This window comes from Equus asinus, chromosome 8, assembly GCF_041296235.1.
Source record: "Equus asinus isolate D_3611 breed Donkey chromosome 8, EquAss-T2T_v2, whole genome shotgun sequence".
In the NCBI taxonomy this organism is placed as follows: domain Eukaryota; kingdom Metazoa; phylum Chordata; class Mammalia; order Perissodactyla; family Equidae; genus Equus; species Equus asinus.
Window position 1 is genome coordinate 99,150,162 of NC_091797.1, and position 13,955 is coordinate 99,164,116.

At 62.7% G+C, this 13,955-nt stretch overlaps 2 protein-coding genes across 4 annotated transcripts in view; one reads left to right on the top strand and one right to left on the bottom strand.

Annotated features, from left to right (window-relative positions):
* Positions 1 to 6,871, bottom strand: part of GNAZ (G protein subunit alpha z) — a 53,614-nt gene extending 46,743 nt beyond the window's left edge. The window contains exon 1 of the mRNA XM_044775367.2: positions 6,637 to 6,871. The gene's annotated coding sequence lies outside the window, so the exon portion shown is untranslated. The remainder of the gene's footprint in view (positions 1 to 6,636) is intronic.
* Positions 1 to 13,955, top strand: part of RSPH14 (radial spoke head 14 homolog) — a 98,873-nt gene that overhangs the window by 60,280 nt on the left and 24,638 nt on the right. For all 3 annotated transcript variants that reach the window (XM_070516601.1, XM_044775368.2, XM_014866296.3), the window contains exon 5: positions 12,898 to 13,123. In XM_070516601.1, the coding sequence (XP_070372702.1) occupies positions 12,898 to 13,123 (226 nt within the window). The remainder of the gene's footprint in view (positions 1 to 12,897; positions 13,124 to 13,955) is intronic.

The following is a 13,955-nucleotide window of genomic DNA, read 5'->3' on the forward strand; positions in this document are numbered from 1 at the left end:
TCTCGGGCTCTATGGCAGAGCGGAGATCAGCACCAGGGAAGCTCTCTCAACTGCTCATTCATTCGTTTGGAGCAGAGAGAAACGCTGCCTCAGAAGAGACTCCACAGTGACCTGAGCTGCCCGTCAGACTCAGGACACCAACTGGGAAGCACAGGAGGGGTCAGGCTCAGGGTCCAGGAAGAAGGGGTGGGTGAGGAGAGAGGAAGGATGAGCTGAAGCTGCTGAGCAAGAGTGAGGGCATGGTGGGTGGGGCTGGCCAGCCCCTGGAAGGACGTCTAAGTCCTGCCTCCTCTCCCACTGCAGACCTCACTCCACGACCGCTTTCCCTCTGAGGCACAACGCAGCCTCCGAATCCTGCTCAGCACTGCGTGCTTTGGGTGGCCACTCCAGAGGTGGTATGAAAAGTGAAAATCCTCTGCAGCCTTGGCCCAGCCCAACATAAGGGTGAGGACACAGAGCCCCAGAGGGTGAAGAGGATTCACCAGCGTCACTGTGACAGGCAGAGCCAGGACTAGACCCCAGGTCCCTCGACTTCCTGTCCAGCGCTCTTCCCCCGCACTGAGCTGCCCTCTGAGCTAATCTGGGGGTAGAGGGGCCATCTGGAAGGGCCAGTCAGCCATCACATGGTCATGGTGGGCTCTGTGCCCCTTTCCTACCACCAGGACCTCATCTTGTCCTCTAGGATGGTTTGCTGTGGACACGTCTCTATCTGTCATGACTGTGTGGATCTCCTGCATCTGACCAAGGCCTCACCAGGTCACACCACGTCACTGAGGGGCCAGGTGTCAGCCGAGACATCCAACTCTTGGTGGTGGTGATGGCAGTGTGAAAAGCTGGGCAGCTCCCTGCTGCAGGCCTGATAGGGTCCAGCCAATCGTGTCCACCCACGGGGGGTCTGTGCTTGTCGGTCAAACCTAAGGCCCAAAGACACAACCTCTGGAGAGCAGAGTGTTGAGCTGGGGCAGCGGTCCTCCAACAGGCCTGCAGCCACAGGAAGCGCAGCCCGCCATGGCAAAGTGGCTCAGCGGGCCACAGCAGTCAGGCTGCGCAATTGCCGGTATTCAGTCCCCCTTCAGCAGCCACCTTCCCAGTCCCTGCGTGGGCCAGGCCGGGCTCCGGGGCAGGATTCTCAGTGGTGAGCTGCAGACGAAGGTCCTGAGCTCCCAGAGCTCACCTTCAGGTCCAGGAGAGGACGGTAAACAAACACAAATAAACACAACAGGCAGTAGGTCACGCTGGGACCAGCGCAAAGGGGAAAAACAGAGGCAGGAGGAGCACAGGGTATGTGCGGGTGGGGCCACAGTGCTGCTCTATACGGACAGCCCGGACAGGCCTCGGTATGAGAGCACAGAAGTTGGAGGCCTGGAGACCCTCCTCCTGGACACACAGGGACATGCGTGGACCCGTCTAAGGACCGTCAGTGAGAAGATAGAGCAGCTGCAAGGAGGAGGCTGGTCTCCAGCAGAAAGGACGAGGTGGCCACAGCCCCTCAGCCCTGCCAAGGGACAGAGAAGGTGGCCGCCATGCTGCAAGCAAGCTCTCGGGGCTCCTGGACACCTCGCCGGGGCACACGCAGTCACCCACTCAGGAAAGCCACCATCTGCTTAGGTCTCAGGCTCAACTTGGAGGAGAAAACTGAGGTCCAACAGGCCCTTCTTGGTGGGACCGGCGGTGGGAGGACAGGGAGCTTGGGACCCCCTGGCGCCCGGCCGCCGTCATCCAGAGTGGAGTCCGCTGCCCCGCTGTGAACGCCTGCTCGGGGCGCTGGGGTGAACGTGCACCTCGGGGCCACTCCCCACTCCAGCCCTGGACTGTGACCTCCGGGACTCAGGGGCAGGCCAGCGCCCCCAGAAAGCCCTGTCTGCTCAACTCTCTCTATCCCAGGGGGCAGGGAGGGCTGTCCCACAGGGAGGGCCTCCTTCTGAAAGGGCTGCCCCACTGCGGCCACCCGGGCGCCTGCGAGCCTCGGGCCGGCGTCGCTGCCAAGGGCCACTGGAAGGGCCGAGATGCCCTGGCACGGCCCTCCCCCACCGGGGTTTTTTAACAGTCTCGCTTCTTAGCACTTTCGATGGATTCTCCAGGGACGTCTCTCAAAGAGAGTTACACCTTAATTTAGAAGCAATAACTCAAAACTCGATGACGTAGTAGCTCCTGTGGAAAAGAGACGAACTCACGGAAGCCATTGTGAGAGGGTGCCCGCCACTGGACTGCCTAGCGCTCGGCCATGGGGCTGTGCCTCCCGCCCAGGGGCCCAGGCCACCAGGGTGAGCAGACAGAGGGGGCAGAGGCGACACGCACGGGAGGCCAGGGTGAGGCTCGCAGGCTGGCTCTGACCCACCCTCGCGGCCCCATGCCCTCTGCCCATAAGAGGCGAGGGGAGGGGAGAGCGGCGGTGGTCCTGGGTGCTGTTCCAGCCGCCAGCGCAGCCAGGCTCCACGGGGATGCCCATGGTAGCCCCACACGGCCACGCCTGGTTCGATGCTCTGCTGTCGCTGTCTTGAAATGCTTAACAACTTTTAACAAGGGCCCAAGAATGATGTGGCCAGTCCTGCCCACGCTGCTCAGTCCCCACACACCCCGTGCCTCTCGCAGAGTTTGCTGCAGGGGACCCACCCTCCTGGGAATACCCTCTTCTGCAGCCCCCAACGTCGCCATTGTGACTGTGCTCCCACCTCACTCGCCGTCAGTCCTTCTCAGTCTCTTTTCTAGATGCTCCTTCTCAGCTCGTGCTCTGAGCCGGGCAGGCCCTGAGGCCTGACCCAGACCCTGCCGGTCCCACCTCCCATCGATCCCTGGGAACTCGGCCGGTCCCTGGCTCCCAGTGACCCTCTGACCGTCACACACACGCCTACGTCTACCGGGTGTACCTTGACTCCCGATTCCCCGTCTCTTACAGATGAGGCCAACGCTTCCTTCTCAGCCAAAGCCGACTCTGTCCTTCCAGGGCTGTCCTTGCCTCTTCTCTATTGGCAGGTCCTCTTTAAGATAAATTCCCCATCTCACTATCTGTGGTGCCCCCACCCCAGGGGGTCAGCAGCCTCCCCACCCCAAATGCTGCAACGGCCCCTAATGGTCTCTGGTCTTGCCCCTGTGCCCGTCAGTCAGACAGGTCTTTTAAAAGTGTAATTAGCTGGAGTTTCTCTGCTCCAAACCTGCCCAGGGCTTCCTGCCTCACTGGGGCTGCAGAGCCCTACCTGACTTGCTCCACATACATGTCCTCCCCTCCGCCCCCCCATTAGTGGTTCCAGCCCCCGGGCCTTCTGGTGGAACCTCCTGCAGCTGAACTGTGTTGGCCTCAGGGCCTTTGCACCTGCCATTCCCTATCCTGGTGTTCTTCCCTATCACTCACCCAACCCTCCATGGCACTGCACCAGCAGCCCCTCCACACAGCGATGCCCTCCCTCAACTTTCTGCTTGAATTCTCCTCAAGGCACTTATCCTCCCTTTCCTTCAGTTACACAGGTATTGTGCCAGTCTCTCCCAGTCTGATGTGGTTGTCATGCGAGCAGACGATGCATCCGTCCTGCTCCCTGCCCTACCCCTGTGCCTGGCACAGCACCTAGCTCTTACAGGCACTGGTAAATACTGGCCACAGGAATGAGTGGATGAGCAATCGTGAGGCTCCGTATGGAGGGCCGACGTCTGCCCCACATGCTCTGGGGTCCATCAGACGGTTCCTGTGAGTTAGTCTCCGGCAGTTCACTCTGCACCTCACCAGCCGCATGGGTACCGGAGGGGCCAAACGTGTGATGAAGGCCTGCGGGGACCAGGCAGGGCACTCTCGAGAGGCCAGGGCTGGGCCGGGTGGCGGCGGGCCCAGGGCCTGACCCAAGTCTTCTGCCTTGACGGGCGCTCTCCCTCCCCACCCTGCACCCCTCCCCAGTCTGCCTGAGCTGTGTCTGGCCACCACTCTGGGCTCCAACCTGGGAGCCCTGAGGTCTCTGTCCACCTCCCTCCGCCCTCCCTCCTGCCAACTACAGTGCTGCAGGCCTGCCCCGAGGCTCCAGCACCCCAGGCTTCCTTCCTGGGGGCCGCAGGGGAGCAGCGCACTATCAGCCTCTTCCAGAGTTCCTGCAAGCCCAGCCCAGCCGCGGGTCAGTAGCATCGAGAATGCCCTAGAGCCGCACAGCACTCGGGTCTTCTGACAGCTGGCAGGGGACAGTACAGGGCTGCCTGGTCCTCACCTACACGGCAGGAAGGCGCGGCACACACCAGCATCGCATGTGCACATGAGACAACCACTCTGCGAGGTCGAGGCCCCTGGGGCCACACTCTGGGTCTGACACCCTCCATCCCACCAGCCTCTCCGCAGGGGCCCTGGGCAGCCGTGCCAAGTCTGCCCGGTTACCTACAAGTTCCTGGAATTGCCCTAGAAGCTCCTGAGAGCCAGACCCAGGCACTTTTCCTCCTGGGACTCCAGGAAACAGAAGAGCTGAGAAGCTGACGACAGACAGTGGAATTCATTCCCTGTGTCCCAAATCTAGAGTCTCATGCAGGCCCCTGGAAGAGGGCCGGGCGACAGGCACAGAGTGAAGCAGCTCCATCAGGCTCAGCGTGGACCTCACCCCCATGAGGGCAGGCAGGTGGCCCTGCTCTCGCTGCAGCAACCTAGGCCTTAGCCAAAAGCCGAAAGTGGGTGGGTGTTTGGGGACAGGGCAGGGAGGGGCATGCCACACAGATGAGTAACAAACAGCCCCTTCCCCCCAGGAGCCAGCAAGCCAGCAGATCCAAAGCAGAAGGTGACACGGGGCTTCCGAGGGGGAGGAACTATGTCTTATTCACCTCCTGTCTCAGAAAACCAGCGTCTGTTAGAGGAACACACAAGAAGAGTGTTAAACCAAATGCCAGTGTCTCATCTGGACCACGAGGAACGCCGAAGGCACACCACTTCAGCCAGGCACAGCCAGGCCCTCGCACCGTCAGCCCTACACAGAGACACTCAGGATTCCCCGGTTTCTGTTTGAAAACATCCACACCCCAAAGGGACAGGGTCACCAGCTAAACATCATCCTGCATCCTGGCTGGGAAGGAGGCTGGGTGGTCAGTGACCCAGCACTCCGGCCCTGCCCCAGGGACAAGATGCCTGGCAGGGCAGGCAGGGCAGTCCTCGGCTGCACGGAGCCCTCCCAGGTCTTTGAAGCTCGTCCCCAGGCCCACCGCGGCTCCCGGGTCACACAGCTGCTCCCTTTCACAGATGAGGATGCTGCAGCCCCCACTGAAACAGCCACAGCTAAGAAAAAACCCGGTCTTTCTGTTTCTCCAGCTCCCTCATCCCCTGCCACCCCCACCCGCCTTTCCCGCCATACCTCCTATGCTCCCAAGCACACCCCGGGCTCCTGCCAGACCCAACTGCCGGAGCGCCCTCTCTCTGCCTCAGTCCATTTTCTCCCCTCTGTCCGCAATGCCCACCCCAACTGTGCCCGTGTCCTTCAAGCTCCACTTCAAAAGTCACTCTGCCCACAGGCCCGTCTGACCCTAGCCCAGGTCACCTCTCTGAGGTCCCTCCCAAGGCCCTTGAACCCACACTCAGGGTTGGGTTATCTGAGCAGACATTTTTCCCCTGTGGGGTGGTGAGTCAGTCCCCAGAGGGCAGGCCCAGTCCACTCCCACCCCAGCGCCAGGCCCCGGGGGAGCGAACACTCAGTAAATATTTGCTTAATCGAATTTGGCCAAGGAGCCTCCTCCAGACAGAGCTGAAGGCAGCAGGACTCAGTCCCCAGGGCAGGGAAATCACTCGGCTGCCTCCCTAAGCCGGGCAGACCTTCCCTACCAGGCGGGTCCCTCCATCCTGAGACACTGGACTCCAGGGAGCCCTGCCTCGGCACCGCCTTCCCATCCTCTTCCCTCTTGTAACACAGAACCCCAATTCTGGGCCTAGGCGGATTCCTGCCATCATCGCCCAGAGAGGCTCAGCACCGCCCTGAACGCAGAGCCCCCTCGGATCTCCGCAGGATACGGAGCTCCGGCCCCGAGGCCCTCACACCCCTCCCCCCAAACACCCCCACCGCCTTTTAAGGGAAAAAAATATTGAGCCGGGAACATATCACAATAGCAGCGGGTCGATACTCATCTCTGGCTCTAAACGCCTCCAAGGAACCTGCTCGCTGCAAGAGCGGTGACCGAAAACTGCGAGCCGTCCGTCCCCGGGCCCAGGCCTCCGGGGCCCTCGCCTTCGTTTTAGCCAAAGCCCCGCGTCGGCGCCCCCGCTGCTCGGGTCGCCTCCTTCCCTCTCCCCCGGGAGGGAGACCCCGCCTCGGCGCCCTCCCGCAGGTCGCCGCCCTGGCCCGGCTCCGCAGAAGCCGCTGCTCTGGCCCCTAGCGCGGCATCCCCGCGGCCCCTGCCCACCCTCCCGGCCTGCAGCCGCCCCCTCCCGCCGGATCCTCAGCCCGGCGGCGCCCCTCGCCAGCACCTGCCGGGCCGCGGCCGCCCCCTGCCCACCTTGCGGGCGTGCCCGCCCTCGCCGCCCCCACCGGCCGGGCATCCCTGTGGCTGCGCCCCGGCGCCCCCGACCCGGCGCCCCCCACCCGGCCGGATCCCCAGCACAAAGGCCCGGGCGAGGCCCGGTGGGGGTGGGGTGGGCGCCCCCGAACCCCCGAGGCTCAGACGCGCGCCCCGGCCGCGGGTCCGCTCACTCACCTCCGGGCCGCGGCGCGGTGCTCCGGCCGAGCTGCTCCAGGCGGGGCGGGGCGGGGAGAGACGGCGAGCGCGGGCCCGGGCGCCCTCGTTCCGCACTACGCGGGCGGCGGCGCCCGCGCGGGGACGTGACCGGACCGCGGGCGGCGCACACGCTCCGGCGGCCTGGCTCCCTCCGCCCGCTCGCCCGCCCGCGGGTCCGCCCGCCCCGCGCCGCGCCGCCGCCGGCAGGGGGCGGAGCCGCGAGCGCAGCGCGTTGCCAGGCCAACCGCGGGCGGGGGTGCCGCGCGCCCGCCGGTGACCACGCGCCGGGCGCCACCGCCCAGCCACGAGCGCCGGTTCGCCGCCCATTGGGCACGAGTGGCTGACGGACGCACCCGTGGCCCAATGGCGACGGGCAGAGGCGGGGCCGTAGCTCCGCGCTCGCCGCAGTCCGGCACGCGCTGCCCGCTCCGGCGTCGCCGGAACCCTGCTGCGACCCGGCCGGGGTGCCAATCCAGCGGGACCGCATATCGCAGACTGGGAGACCGAGCCTGAGATCGGCGGATGCCCCGGCCCGCGCTTGCCCTCTCCCTCCAGCCCCGTCCGAATTCGAACCCAGCTCGGCACTTTCTGACCTCCGCGACCTTGGGCAACCGACTGACCTGTCTGAGCCTGTTTTGCTAAGTGGGGCTGGTGGCACCTGCCTCCCTGAATTGTCGCGCTAATCCGCTAGAACGTGTGAAAGGGCTATGCAAACCCTAAAGGTTTGCACCGTTGAGGTTTGTGCAGCGATGGGGGGAGGGCTTGGTCGTCTTTGCTGCTCCCACTGCAGCCTGTAGGGGCTCTTCAGGGTCCCTGGCAACCCTGGCCACGGATGTTTGCCTTGGAAGGAGGAGAGGGAGAAGGGCCCAGGAGCTGTCACCTAGACTGGAGAGGCGGGAGGAAGCCAGCTCAGTTAAGGCCAGGGTCCCATTGGCGCCTTGGGGAAGCTCATAGAAGGCATCAGGTGCTCAGCAAAATGCACCTGAGGGCAGTCTGTCAAATTCTGCTTCCAGTTTCAGGGGGAGCCCATCTGTGGGCCTCAGAGCCAGAAACTCCTATGCTTAAAGGACTCAGGCCAGAGAGCCAGACATTAATGCCACTCTCTGTCTTTCCCATCGCTGTAACCTGAAGCTTTGTGCGTCCTAGAGCATCCTAGCAAAATGCAGGTGCTCCCGGCTGACGCCTTCTTATCACTTTGCACCATCGTGGTCACGTTACAAGGATCACCCCACTGGCAAGCAGGAGCACTGGAACTGACCATCGGCAGAGGCAGTTGGGGTGGTGGCCCCAGCCCAGGTCTGTGGTCAGAAGCCAGGGGTGGGAGTCCAGCTCTGCCAGCTGGACGCTGTGACATCTCGTCATCCCATAACGTCTCTGAGAATGTGTCCTCTGCTGTGAAATGGAGACCACTTGCAACGTCCCCCAACCTGGGAAGGTGCTGCCTCAACTGTCAGGGACAGGGAAGATGCTGGGGATGGGCATCCTGAGGCGACCTCAGACCTGGCACAGTGCTCTCTGGAGGGGGCCAGCAGTTGAGGGGCTTCTGTGTGTAAATGCCCTCCACACTGCCAGGCTGGCTTAGACTGGACTCTGCCCAGAGGACCACACAGCGGCCAACAGCTGTGACACCAGGAAGACGAGGAGTGCGGGCCCTGCCCTGCAGTGGGTCAGAGGTGAGAGGCGGCTGGCGGTGAAGCGCAGGCCCAGCTCTGCTGCCATCACCTGGATACCCTTGGGTGACTTATTTCACCTGGCTGAGTCTCAGTTTCCTCTTCTGTCAAAAGGGGAGGATACGAGGCTATCCCTCGAGGGCAACCCTCAGAAAAATGCACATTGGCACATGTTCAGAGAGAGCGAGGGCAGTTCCCTTGGGGGATCAGGGGTCCGAATTGAGCCGTTTGCAGGGGCAAACTATATGCAAACGTAGGATGACCCCCAACAGCAGTCCAGGCACAAGATCAGAGGCTAGCCCACGGAGGGGCCTAATGGGGCTGGCTGCTGCCCTGTCACCTGATCCTGGTGGCCACCTCGAAGTGAGAGGTCACTTGGCATCAACCAATGGGTGTAGTCCCTTACACGGCAATCATTTCCTGACGGCCTTCTCTGTGCTGGGCACAGGTCTAGGGTTCAGACAGACCTGACGCTGCCCGCTAGACGCCCCTGTCTGCGGGGCAGGGCAGACGGCAGAACAATATTTCACCATTAGGATTGTGTGAGGCCTGATGGAAGAGACCCACCAGGGCTCTGGGGTCACGTGGCGGGGGCAGAACCAGCCACCGGGACAGCAGGAAGGACGTGGCCTGTGACTTGGGGCAGGAGAGAAGCACATTCCAGGGCGGGAAGGCGCTGAGTGGAAGGAGCATGAGGGCTGGAAGAACCTGGGAAAGACCAGTGTGGCTGGAGCCGGGCAGCATGTGAGGATGCCAAAACACGAGGCTGGAGCGGGGCTGGGGACAGGCACGCTGGGCCTGTGGCCCTCGTGTAGTGTTGGGGACGTTGGCCTGAGAACCACTGGAGAGATTTAAGACTAGCTTTTTACATTTGAGAGGAAGCACGGCGAGTTGCTGTTTCATGTTTAGGCCGGCGTGGTCCCACAGTGTGTGGTGTCCGGGGACGCAGAATCAAATAACAGATGTGCACTCGTCAGCCCGGAGAAGAGAAGCAAGCGGAGAGGGCAGGCCGCGAGGCCCAGTTCAGTAAAGGGCCACGGGATCACCAGCGACCGCGTGTGTCAGGAGATGGCCGGGCGGCGCTGAGCTGGCCCTGGCAGGGTGGAAGAGTAGGGAGGGTGGGGACCAAGGAGCGGGCCCACATGAGAGGAGACACTGGAGGAAGGGATGGCACTTGCTAAGCAGATGGAGGAGCAGTCGGAGAGGTGGCTGGGAAACCAGGGAGTGGAGGGTCCCTGAGCCGCGGGAGTGTCCCTAGAAGGAAGACAGTCAGCCGTGTCACATGATATTGGGAGGCCGAGGAAGCTGAGGACAGAGAAGTGTCCCCTCGAACAAAGGTAGGCATGAGCTGGGGGTAAGTGTGCCAGGAATTCAGGGCGTGGGGCCTGCAGGAGGCTAAAGCTGGACAGGTGGGTCCAATGAGGCGCAGTGGGCCCAGGGCACCAAGCATGGCTACGTGGTCCCCGGGGCCGGGCCAGCGCTCCATCCTCAGTCCTCACTGGCCCGGAGAACCGGACTGGGAGACAAGAGCTGGGCTCTGAGGTAGAAAGAGGAAGGGGGCCCTGCTCATTGAGCCCACCCAGCACCTCACCAACCCAGGGGGGACAGCTGGCTGAGGAGTGGCTCCTTGGGGTGGTGTCAACCCCACCCCTAGGAAATGACCAAACCTCAAGCACAGGGGCTTCCATGCCATGGGCTTAGTGATCCCTCAATCCCAGCAGAGCTTCTGGCTCATCAACCAATCCGTCCTGGCTCACCGGCCACACTGCATCGCTGGACTGAGGGCCCTCCCCAAACACCGCCGTGCCTCCTGCCTCTGCCCCCTGCCCCACGCTCCTCTGGCCTCCCTTCCCGTACAGACAGAGCCCCGAGGGCCCTGGGTTTCCTCATCTACACATGTCAACCTGTGCTGGAGTGACCGGTCCCCACTGACTCTCCCACTCGTCCCCCTACTTCCCAAGGGTGGGGGTGGTCTCGCTCATCTCAGGACCTCTGGACGGTCCCCTCCTGGCTGACTCTTCTCTGTGCCCCACCTCCCCTGCTCCCCCAACCCAACCCCCCACCGGCCGGCCGATTCCCCAGCTGTGGCCAGGCCAGGGGTTTCTCTAGTTTGTTTCCTTGGGGTCTGTGCACTCCCCCTCCCCAACTTGAACAAGCCATTGCAGATCTGGGTTAGTTATAAATAGCCAGGCCTGCGACTCTCCTTTTAGCTGAAAAGAAGCAAAGTGAACGAGCAGAGAGGCACACCCGGCACGCGTTTTATTTTTAATCTTCTCCCTCTGTCTCAAAATGAACCCATGTCCCGGTGCTCTGCATTTCTAGGAGCAGAGGCCCAAGACAAATGCCTGGGAAACAGAACCCGGGGAGCTAAGGGCCCTAGTCTTGCCCCGGTCTGCTGTGGGACCTGGGGCACTTGAGTAGCCTCTCTGGGCCTCAGTATCCTCTTCAAGAGGGAGAGCAGTGGAGTTGATCACCTCCAACACTTGGACTTTCTGACATGACTCCCTCCTTCTGCCCTCCCGCAGCCTCTGCTGCCCTGTGGCTCCAGCAGCAGCCCTCTCCCTAGGCGTTCCGAGGAGGCCCAGACCCGGGTGCAAGTGAGGACACATCGAAGCCCCGATTTGATGATGCACAAATTCCTCAGCCCCGGGCTTTTGCTCAGGTGTCCCCTGTCAGGATCCTTATTCCTCCATCAGCCAGCAGGATCCTTCTTGGAAGGTCCGACTGTCACCTCTCCCCTGTGAGCTGGGGAGGGGTCGGCCGGCTGGGTGGTGGAAGCGAAGGGGGAGCAGGAGGCCGGGGCGCGCAGTGTGGCCGTGGGTCAGCTGGAGGACAGGGCGAGGGGCAGAGAGGCTCAGGCCCCCAGGGGAGGCGGCCTGTGGGGCCACCGGGAGGTGCTCCTGCAGGCGGGGACTGCAGCTCTTGTCTTTGTGTCCCGCCATGTCCCAACCCTTGCTTGGAGCTGGGACTCAGTGTCGGGGAATTCAGGAGACTCTTGCTCTGCTAGGTCCAGACGTTCTGGGCACACAGTGACAGTCGCTTACTCGGAGCACTCTCCCACCCAGTACTCCACTGATGCCGCCCAACCCCTGCCAGGGAGGCTTGTGTTAATGATGAGGGAACCAGCTTTAGAGGGGTTAAGCGACTTGTCCGAGGTCACACGGCTGGATCCATTCAGGATTCCAACCTAGGCTTTTTTTGAAATCTACGTGTGTTAAATCTTAAAAAGCCCAATACTCTTGAAGCCACAGGAGATACTCTTCCTGTATCGTGAGTACCCTGGGAACAAATGGGGAGAGCTGTCTGCTCTGCCATGACACCCCAGGAAGAAGCTGGCCAGGGCAGCGGGAGGCCCTGGACCCGCGGCCCTGCCTCTCCAGCCGCCTCACCTGGGCTCCTGCCACCTGATGTCCTCAGGGAGGAAGAGGGGAAGGCTGGGGTGGTGGCTTCAAAGAGGAAATCCCTGGTGCTAATTGGCACTCAGAGACCTTTAGGCTAATTAACCTGTTTATTTGTCTCTCTAGAGTAAATTAGAGGGTTTAGCCGGGGAGGGCTGAAGAGAGAGGTGTTTGCGGCGGCCACCTCTGTGGGGCTGTCAATGGCTTCGCAGCTGGCGGTGTGGCTGCTAGGGAGGCAGGGAGATGGCGGGCTGTAGGGCAGTTGTGGCTGGTTACCTGCGTGCCATGGGGAAGGGCCACCCTCCCTGTTGGTGCCTGCTCCCTTCCCAGGAGGGCTGCTCTGCGAGCAGTTCCGGGCTCACTCGGGCTGGACCCCCAGGGGTGCCGGGGGCCGGTTCTGAGTCCTCCTCCAGGCAGCCCACCAGACATTCCCCAGGAGGGAGGAGAGCTGGAGGGAGTGAGGGGGAACTGGTCCACGGCGTAGGCCCACCACACTGCGCTTCTCCAGCCCCTGCGCCTGGGCCGTGCCACGTGGAGCTCCCCTTCCTGCAGGGCACCAGTCTCCTGCAGACCCCTTGGCCAGAGTCTGTGGATTTCCTGTCACCTTGGGTTGGGGGTACAGCTCTTTTTGGTATATAAGATGCTGGCCAGTGCACTCTAAATCTTCTGCCTCAGACCCAATTCCAAGCTCTTCTTCCTCTCCCTAAGGGCCCGCCACACTGGTCGGCTGTCTCTGGCAGCTTGGAGATGTTGCGGGTGAGAAGGAGGGGCTTGGCTGTTCCCTCCTCCCCGAGCCCCCTCTGGGGCTGCGTGGGGAAGGGAGGGAGGCTTCTCCAGTGCCCGAGCCCCGGGGGTGAGCTGCTCTGCTCCAAGGAGTGGCTGCTGCTTCCCAGGCCACTGAGCGCCTGTTTAAGACAGATGCTCCCCAGTCACAGGTGACCAAGGGCTGGCACCTTTTAGGGTCCTTTGAGGCCTCATGGTTCCCACCCCAGCTTGTCAGCCACAGCCTCCTGGTGGTTGCTCAGGCCCCCTGCCTGGCAGCCGGGGCCGGGGGGGCTCTTGTAATTCGTCTTGTCAACGGCCCCGCCCCCCTCTGGCTCTGAGGACTCTCCTCGCCCCTGAATGGGTGGGGGGTGGCTGTCCCACCCTCACTGTCCTTTCCTGTCCTGCAGGGGCGCAGGGCATTGTCAACAGTGGCCTGATCCCCGCACTGGTGTGGAAGCTGCAGAGGGAGGAAGAAAATATCCAGGAGCTTCTCCTGGACACGCTGGCGGCCTGCCTGATGGAGGATGCCACTGAGGCGCTGGACAGCCGCCTGGTGCCCTTCCTGAAGGAGAAGCTCCTCAGCGCCAACAACAACATCCGCAGCAAAGCCGCCCGCACACTCGTGGCCATCAGGTTAGGCCTGGCTGTGCTATGGGGACGGAGAGGGTAGGGCGGGAGTGGCCAGCCCTGGGGCCACTGCCGAGGCTCAGAGACGGCAAGCGAGCCACCCTCGGCCCCGCAGCAAGTCAGCAGTGGGGCTTCATCCTGCCAACTGCCTGGAGCTCCAGGGTGTACACCCGGGGTCTGCTCCTCTCCTGCTTGTGCCCTGGGGGGAGCAGACCCTCTCCACTGGGGTGATCGATGTCTGGCGGCCTGAGAGTGCCCTGGGCTTAGCACGGACAGTCCTGTACCCCAGGAAACCCCCAGTCCTCAGTGAAACGAGACGGTTGGTCACCCCCTCCCCATGAGGAGAGCAAGTGCGGCAGCACAGCTGTGGTCACAGTGGTCACTCAGTGCTCAGTGTGTGCCAGGCGTTGTCTACAAGCTGCACATTCAGACACCCCTCCAAGGAGGGTGATCCTCTCCCTCTACAGGCAAGGAGACAGATCTGGGTCACCCGTGGTCACAGTCTAAATCCTGGCCTGCGCCCTCAGGAAGCATGCAGCCTCAGAGCTGCGAGGGGGGACAGCCCGCTTCCCGAGGATGGGCCCCTGCCTGAGCTGTGGCTGCCTCCCTTTGTCCCGCCACCTCTAGCCTCCCCCAGTCCTGGTTTTCCTTCCGTCTGGGATCCTCACTAGAGACCGGGGTCTGCGTTTCTGCAAGTAGGGCCGCTGATCCCGGGAGGTTGTGAACATGCAGATTCCGGGGCCCGGCCCAGACGGACCCTCGTCAGGTCCTTGCTCAGAGGTCTCTTTCCAGTGAAGCTGCCGAGGACCACGCCATCTCTATAAACTGGTGGCCTTGC